Source organism: Bremia lactucae, linkage group LG3 (genome assembly GCF_004359215.1).
Source record: "Bremia lactucae strain SF5 linkage group LG3, whole genome shotgun sequence".
Taxonomy (NCBI): Eukaryota; Oomycota; class Peronosporomycetes; order Peronosporales; family Peronosporaceae; genus Bremia; species Bremia lactucae.
Window position 1 is genome coordinate 4,912,840 of NC_090612.1, and position 8,871 is coordinate 4,921,710.

An 8,871-nucleotide genomic window follows, 5' to 3' on the forward strand; every position below is an offset into this window, starting at 1 on the left:
GGTTATTACGTACCACATCTTGGAATTCCTTAATTAAGGAATAAAAGGGATCCGTAGGATCTTAAAATATCGAAGACCCACTTCGCGCACTAAGTGCAGCTTTTGTGTTATACAGGACAGCCTCGTCGAGAAGAGACGATGAGTTTACCCCAACCATAGGTCGAATGACCACCATTTCAGATAAGTCACCAGCTTTTAAGGCTCGACAGCACTCATCAATAGACATTTCGTATAGCTCTAAGAGAGCATGTAACGAGGGGATTGCCGCAAGGCTAACTTCCTCCTCAATGTTACCGGTTACGCCATTTAAAAGTGTATGTACTTGCTCACTCGTATCACTTTGTGAGGGTATACACGCTTCGTGTCCACCCTGTCTTGGAGTGGAAACAATACGCCTCTTAGAGGCCGGGACATTCACGTCCCCGGGTTTTCCAGTCTGTATAGGTTCTATACAAGACATGGTGTCTAATTTGTCATCCGACAAGGAGTTAGGTAACTCAACTTCCTTATTCAGCGAACGTTTACGTGTCGCTTCACGTAGGGAGGAGGGTTTGACTTAAAATGCCCTGGCGAACTGCCAATAGTGTCACTATTGACACTCAGTATGGTGCCACCTCGGCCGACCACACTCGGTGAACTTAGACGTGCCACTCCACGTGTCTCAGGGATATTTTACCCTTGAGGTCCTGGCGAACCGCCAACAATGTCACTACTGACACTCAGTATGATGCCACCTCGGCCGACCATACTCGGTGGACTTAGAGGTGCCATTCCACGTATCTCAGGGATATTGCACCCTTGATGATTCAGCCTTAGGCCAACAATGCTTTCAGCATTTAGTGAATCGTTATTATAACGAGTGTCACTCGACGGAGTACGTGCCGTTCCACTTATTTCTGCTGAGTCGCGCTCATAATTAATGTTTTTAACATTAGAGTTTATTAACTCAGACATGCCAATGTCTTAAACACTGACAGAATCATTCAATGATCCGCGCCAATAGCGCTTTTGTTGCCTAGCAAAGTCGGGTTCATGACTCTCCAAAACTTTGCTAGGAACATTGCGCGTGGCGCCTAAGGTCTTAGACCTCCAATCGATCCATGGCTCATGGTGTTCTAACCAGACCATACCAAGGATGGGATCATATCTCGAATCCAAATCAAGGACGAGACAGCGTTCCATACAGTCAAAGTCCAGAAACTTTATATCTAAGTGCAATGGAACTTTAGGAACAGTGACACGAGTCCCAGTCGCTAAGCGAACAGTGATTTTATCACCTTCATGTGCTCTAAGCGCCTGAACGTATTGTTGACTTCCTTGAAGGGAAAGGCGTCGAGCATAATTGCAAGACGCTCCTGAGTCAATTAAAATTGACCACGGCTTATCAAAGCCCTTTACAGTCGCTTGAGCGACTAGCAAGCCAGGCTTGTACTCTCGCCCCGTGCCATTGAGCACCGAGCTAATCGGGGCTAGGTTATGTTTATTTTCACCTCCTTGAGGTTCAGCAGAGCCTAGGTCTTCCCCAGAAGGGCGCCCCGCACCTACTGGGTATCGACGTTTTCCCGCACCGTACCAGATCTCTGGTATAGGTCGCAGTTGGAGCTCTTTCGACTTTACGCGAATTTCGAAGAGGGCAGGCAGGGCGTAAATGTTTCGTGCTTCCGCACATATAACATCTACGAATGATCTTATGCTGTTCCACAGCTTGAAGAGCCTCTTCTCCTTCCTCAACGAGGCTCAAATCCATAGGTTCCGCTCTATTAGACGGAACCCATGTGCTCGAAGAGCTTGTTCGGTAAACAGGCGTGCTAACGCGAGCAGACTTAAAATCAAACTTGGCGCGTAGCGCTATGGCAGGCGACCACATTTATTACCCATAATAAATGGGATTTATGTAACTAACTATTTTAAAATTAGATAAAAGGGGATTTTACCCATAAAGTAAATGTACCACAACAACGGTTCTCCAACCGATGTATGCCCATTACAGCTGCTGTCTTATTGCATCAATATTACCCAATTTGAAAATATTAAAACTATTTAAGTCAAAATTAATAATGATAATAGTTTTGTACTTCTTTATTTATTACCTCTCATAGGAAATAACACTTATGTATCGGCACTCCACGTTACAATATGAAATGGTTATTTATGTGAGAATCGTCAGAGAAAACTTTTTGTAATCGCCTTAGTGATGTCCACTAGAAGATTTGAGGCTACAGTCAGATTCCAGTTCAAAAGTTACCTGAATACATCAACCAATGTTAGGTCATCCAAGTAGGCTTGTATGAAACTATACTCAATACCAGTCGTGTTAGAATGTTAAGCTTATAATAAATTTGTTGATACTTATTATTCTTGCTGCTGTTGTTTAACATGCATTTGCTGCTGCATAAATAGCCTCGGTATGTTGTGAAATGCAGCCTGGCGTAAAATATTGACTTGGTTTGTAGCCTTCCGCTTGCTGCTGCAATTGACCTGACATTATCGAAACAGATTTCAGTTGGATCTGATGACAGATGTTACATGACAAGAAATATTTGATATACAGTAGGGATTATAGTAGCGGGGTTTACGACTTGGACGAAATCGCAAAGCTCCGCGAAACTCGAGTGCTCGCTGTACGGGATGCCGTAAACTCGGATTTTGCCAGACGGGTCTGTGCAACAAGTAGATATTGATCGCGAGTTCTTGCTGCCATAGGTCCAACCAGTGGGGCGAAATGCCACAATACGCTGGAAACGTAACCGATGTTTCGCGAGTAAGAGTTTAAGACTATCCATTTGAAGATCCTGCATACCAACAACATGAAAACTGCCACAGCGCACAGGATTAAATCAAAAGGATGTAAGCAAATGCAAATAAGATAAAGAATACGACATATAATATCGCACTTAGTCGCTGCGGGTTCCGTCGTCAAAAGCTGCATTGTTTCTGCAGGCCAGCCAAATGACTCAATAATTTTTTGCTTCGTCCTCGACACGCACACTTTCTGCTGGATTTTGCGAGCAATCTCCAGATAAAGTCGTTCCTTCCCAATCGTGTATGACCCAAAAAGAAAAAGTATCCCATCCTGCTTTAAATGTTTGCCTACAAGCTCAATAGCGTGGTCGATAGCAACCCTCTGGGATGGAAAAGTATATTTAGGATTGCAGTAAGTTGTATCGAGATACACTCCATCCAGACGCTTGAGACCCACTATTTTGCAGCTGTTATCGATATTTTCGTGTCCGGTTGGAATGTAGGTTTGAAGGGCACGACGTTCCAGCATTGTCTTGTGAAATCGGAAATCTCCAGTGTGCAGATACGTCTTGCCATTCTTTAGGCGAAACAAAATAATCACTGAGCCAGGGCAATGATTGGCGTCCATGAATGATACTTGCACATCCGCAACAAGCACAGTCGAGTTCATTCCTACTGGAAAGACGTATTTACTTTGAACGCCAAGCTGTAGAACTACAAGCTTTGCTGTTATTTCGCTACAGTAGATAATACCGCAGTTAAACTCCTAAAAGAAAATAGTAAAAAATTATTTCAAAAGGCACCAGAAAGCATCTGCGGCATTTCTCACCTTTGTTATACCACCATAATGATCTGAGTGGAAGTGAGTCAAAAAATAAATGCTCGAATTTTCTTTGCAAGCGTACTTAAATCCGTCTACAATAAATGGCGGATTCGTCCCCTGAATGCACTTACAGTCGGGATATGAAAGCCTTCGCCGTTGAACTGCTTTACGAGTAAATTTTAAGGGCACAGGTCGCTTCCGAGCGTTAAGGATTGCCGCAGACTTGGAGCTCCGCATGAGCACGTCAAAAACATTCGAATTTGCTGTCTCAGAAGCAACAACAATCAGTTTGATGAGTCTTACAAATTGCAACTGCGGCGTTACAAGCATACCAAATTCTGCAACGGGGGCCTTTGCGTTTTGTAGTGATGGTTTCGTTATAATGCCGAAGGCATTTAGATTTAGTTTTGGTAACTCCCTTTGCTTCTTCGTTTTAGGTGCAGCAGTCTCGGTTTGCTCCACTCTACCCATGAATTCTGATCGGACACCAAACTTCTGGCCGCAACTTTTTACATGGCGTACTCGACACATCAAATCAATTTCTTGCATGTCGATTCCGCAAATTTTGCACTCACTGCGATACTCGCTCTCGCATGTCAAGCCTGCATGCCCCTGCGTCTGCGCCTCCTCCGCAATTTGTGTTGGTAGCAAATCCAGCCCCATCTTCACCTCTTCGTCCTTTGTAATATCTTTAACGAATACACACTCCGTCTCGCTACCAGCATCGCTATCCACCGCCTCTGCCCTATCAATACAGCGGTTCGCATGTTCGCTCCGCTGTAATTCGTCACTTTGAGAAAGATCCTGACCGCAAGTGGGGCAGACATAACGCTTGTATCCCTCCAACGCGTCCAGACAAGTATTAACATGCAACTCCCGTTCTAGCAGAGTCCACGATGCCATATCGATGGCGCATACGAGGCAACGAAATTGCTTCATTTAGCATATAAAAAATAGGCTAAAGCTAAATTATAGATTGCCGTTTCAACTCGAAACGCCAATCCTATGCCGCATAACATGACTAAGCATCTTCTCATCCTTTCGACCGGCCAGCACGTGGGCAAGACTATACTGAGCCTAGGGATTATAAAACACTACAAGCCAAATTCTTTGACACGAGCAAGCAGGTGGCTTATTGCAAACCTGTAGGTCAGCAGCATGTATCAGTTGCCGGCGACTTGCGCGTGGACAAGGTACTGACAACACTTCCTTTAGGGTTACTAATGAAGTTTGACGGATGAAGGACGCATTTCTATTTAAAGATCACTTTAAACTCGTCCAGCCGTACAAGGACATGTCGCCTGTCATCTTTCCGGACGGCTTTACGCGTGATTTTATTGACGGGAAAGTCACTTCACAGCAGCTGATGAACTCCATATGAGCCGCACACAAAAATTTAATTGAACAGAGCGATTTTCTTATCTGCGAAGGAACGGGGCACACGGGTGTCGGCTCAATTTGTGAGCTGAGCAATGCTCAAGTAGCAGGTAGTTATGACAGACACTAAAATTGGTGCTTAGCTTAGCTGATTTTCTTCTCGTAGCGGAGCTTAAAATTGATGCTGTGTGCGTGGCTTTGGGAGGGCTCGGATCGTCTTTTGACCAGCTGGCATTGAACCGAGAGATGCTGAAGCAGATAAATGTGCGACTACGAGGCGTGGTCTTAAATAAGGCCAATCCGAAAAAGATGGACATGATTCAGGTTCATCTCGTTGGTGTTGTAACTTTTCAGGTTAGGCCTGATGAATATTTGTTTATACGCTCCTACGCAGGACTACTACTCGCGAGCACTTAAGCGCTGGGACATCCCGCTTGTAGGCTGCATTCCTAATCGACAGGACCTTTCGAGTCCAACGATTGCAGATTACGCTAAGCTACTGAATTCAGGCCTCGTCGCGGGTATGGTGTGCACAACATGCAATTTTGGAAAAGCTCACGATTTATTCTTCTCATTGGGAAGGCAACGACGCCAGTCTAGGTCATTTTAGTAGCACATGACTAGCGCTGGCTCCTGCGGACAGTACGAATTACTTCAAAGCAATTCCAGATCAGCTCGTTATCACGGTGATTTATTTATTTTCAGAATTGTCTGTTAATGTAACTCTTCTTACATTACATTTAAAGCATAGCGATCGCAGCGACGTGATCGACGCCATCATTGGCAATCAGGAAACATTCACTTCTCAAGGCAAGAACCTTAAGTCTGGCTTAATTCTCACAGGATGGAAACCCTCAAGTGCTGGGCTTGCAAAGCGGCTTGACGCGGGCAATATTCCGTGCATCTATGTATCGCCTAAAAAGGCAGACAGCTACACAATCACGGCTCAACTTGCTCAATTCACGGCCAAAATCCGACGCGAAGACGTTGAGCGAATTGATCTGGCGGCAGATCACGTTTACAAGCATTGCGACTTCAGCTTTCTTGATGACTAGTGAAGCATTTACCTCAAAAGTTTGTAAAAAGGAATTTAAGGTTTAAAATCAGCATCATGTCTGAGTCATAATTCATAATTGGTAAAATGGAAGCGCTCCATCAGCTACAAGAAATAAAATCTCAATCTACTCGAAATTGCGCGTTTATGTGTCATCTGATGGCTCGTATTCCGTCGAGCATTCCTTCGTCTCGCCAAAGCAGCAATCAAAAATTATGAGGGTAGCGTCATCTTTTTGCCGTAGTATTTGCTAAAAGAGCACAATACATAGATGTTGAATAAACACAACCGAGACCAAGAACCGTTATGGTATTCCGTACCTGCTGGCATAGTAGTAGAAGAAATCAACGTAGAGCGCCGACTGTACCATCCCGGCGATGAACATGAGCCAGATGAAATGATAAGACGTCTCAGTGGCGGCGCGGTAAATCCAATTAATCACATAGCATCCTCTGTAGGCACCAAGGAGGACTACGTAATTACTTGTGAGGTTCTCAACCTCTCCGTGACGCTGAAGCAAAATTAATTGTGGGATGATAGCGACGGCCTCTAGATAAATTGAAAAGGTCCACAAAATTTCTAGGACTTCAAATTTCTCATTAAAGACCAAAGCAAGTACAGCGCAGGGAAGGACAGCAAACTTAAAGTGCAGAAATGCATCATGGGACTTGTCGTATGTACCGCGGAAGGGCTCCTTGAAGCGAATGACGTAAACTAAGGCGCCCGAGAAAACCAGGAAGAGTAGCTTCATAAGAGTATTGTACAGGCTGACATAGTGGAAGAGAAGGTCCACATAACGTGTCACGAACACTAAGAAGAAAAGCTCCTGAGACTTAAGCGAGATGCCTAGCGCAGAAGACATGAACGGCAATAGTTAGCACAGAGGGTAGAAAAAAGAAGTTTGAGCAAACCATTTGCGGAGCGTGAAGCCAGCATTTTAAGTAGCAGCACCAAAAAGCTGGCTAGATGCGCGAGATCGCCAACCAAGCGGAACAGGTTCATTGCAGATAACGTGGAACTATTGCACGGCCACCACAACTTCCTCGCTTCAGTGACTGTTTGCTTATGACGTGTCGCAAGATCCATCAACCTTTGCAGTTAACAGTGTCCGTTTGTACACAAAATGATCTCGTGAATTTTTTTTATTGCCTCAATTAAAAATTATGTCGAATAACTCCAATAAAATTGAGCTTTCGAATGATGAAAAATTACAATTGCGCGAGCGTCCACTTTATTTTGTAGCGTGTAGGAACGAGATGGTCTGATGATACCTGTAGCGGAGCTACCTCGCTCTTAAAGTCAGAGGAAGACTTTCAGACTCAGAGAGTCACTTAATTCTATTGAACTCATGGAGTCATACAAGCTATTAAAGCTTAAGGAATCCTAGTTCAAGGGATTTAGGGGTTCGTAGAACCAAGCGGCAACTAGTGCTCAAGAGGATATACCTTAAAAAGGCTTCTATCTCTTACAGATCAATGCGCAAGCCTTAGAAAGGCACTTAATGTAACGGGGCACAACGACTTGTACTGCTTCAATACAAGTCCACTTCGCACTGCTTCAGTTGCGAGTGGTGCCTTACGTTATTTCACGTACACTAGTACGTGCAGAGGAAGACTTCTCTTTAAGGTAACTAGCTTAAAGAGGGTAAAATGAAAAATGTATTAATATAATTAAGTGTCTCTTCTATCTATCTTGTAAATGCTAACTTAATTATAAACTAGTACTAAACATGCAATTGAATTCTTATCTTATCTTATCTGTCTCTCTCTTTTGTTTACATCTACAGCTGATTAGTCTGCGGAATAAATAGATATAATGGTCCATACCTATTTATGGATGAGAATTCTAAACATTACTATATAAAGTAATATCCTCCAAATACTATCTACCATTTAGATAACATATTAATTAGCAACCTTTAAGTGTTAATTTCATGTAACGATACACACCGTTACATCACCCCTCCCTTAAACGACGATCACTCTGACTGTCATTGGATGGAGTGGTCACTATGTGACCACTTAATTTTTAAAATGATGTTGATTGGTCAGAACCATCATTTTAAATTCCATCGCATGAAGTATCAACTCATGCGGGGTGTTGATAGTGCTGCGCCTTCGGCTGCGGTTCGTGCAGCCGCGGGTGACGCACTGTTATCTCTTGCGGCAGACGGAACGTCTGCCGTAGTATCTCTCGCTCGCACAACACTAGATGTTGCGAGTGCACGTGGTGATTCACCACGTGAATCCGACCCCTCTTTGGAGGTCGACTACGAATACGAGTCGGACGAAATGGCCGACTCGGGGTGAATAGAACAGTCGCCTGGTAGACATCAGGCGGTTGACTTTGAGCCTTCGAATGAGAGGGCTCATTCTGATAGACGAGCTAATAGTCTATTTGGTTCCGACGATGAGGATGATCCCTCATCGCCCGTTCCGTCTCCCGTACGGTCACCTGCACGTGTTTCTGTGCAAGGTGATGACGATGGCGTAAGCCATCGTAAGAAAAGTTCTTGTGGTACCCCTGCTTCAGTGGGTACCACTCAGGGGAGTGAAGACAGTAAAATGTCTCATCTCGCCCCTGAAAAGAAGCCGTGGCTTTTGCCAGAACGGCTAATCAATAGCTTGTCTGGAGAAACTACTCCTCACAATAAATATCCCTTATTTATTGCGACAAAGCTACATGGCCTTGATCCCAGCGCGAAGAACTTTCGCGCTGAGGAAGATTTCTATCTCGATGCTTTTCTAAAGCATCGATGGTTTAGTGGCAATAATAAGCGAGATAAAGTCTCGCTTATGCAAGCTTGGAGTGCGTTCATTCGCAATGTTAAAGACATTGGACGCGAAGCTTGGCTTCAAAAACTTAACGCGAATCG

The 8,871-nt window shown here is 44.2% G+C and overlaps 3 protein-coding genes across 3 annotated transcripts; 1 reads left to right on the forward strand and 2 right to left on the reverse strand.

Moving 5' to 3' along the window:
• Positions 1–2,051: 2,051 nt before the first annotated feature.
• Positions 2,052–4,504, reverse strand: CCR75_003448 (uncharacterized protein; the record flags this gene model as incomplete). Its single annotated transcript, XM_067961542.1, has 4 exons — positions 2,052–2,245; positions 2,307–2,814; positions 2,895–3,508; positions 3,572–4,504. 3 exons carry the CDS (start codon positions 4,502–4,504, stop codon positions 2,523–2,525), a joined length of 1,839 nt encoding a protein of 612 aa, XP_067817492.1. The 3' UTR covers positions 2,052–2,245; positions 2,307–2,522.
• Positions 4,505–4,802: 298 nt separating this feature from the next.
• On the forward strand, positions 4,803–5,997 carry CCR75_003447 (uncharacterized protein; the record flags this gene model as incomplete). The annotated part of the gene is made up of 7 exons (XM_067961541.1): positions 4,803–4,913; positions 4,974–5,052; positions 5,109–5,266; positions 5,337–5,468; positions 5,497–5,542; positions 5,567–5,628; positions 5,689–5,997. 7 exons carry the CDS (start codon positions 4,803–4,805, stop codon positions 5,995–5,997), a joined length of 897 nt encoding a protein of 298 aa, XP_067817393.1.
• Positions 5,998–6,209: 212 nt separating this feature from the next.
• On the reverse strand, positions 6,210–6,998 carry CCR75_003446 (uncharacterized protein; the record flags this gene model as incomplete). The annotated part of the gene is made up of 3 exons (XM_067961540.1): positions 6,210–6,246; positions 6,317–6,842; positions 6,908–6,998. 3 exons carry the CDS (start codon positions 6,996–6,998, stop codon positions 6,210–6,212), a joined length of 654 nt encoding a protein of 217 aa, XP_067817392.1.
• Positions 6,999–8,871: the final 1,873 nt, after the last annotated feature.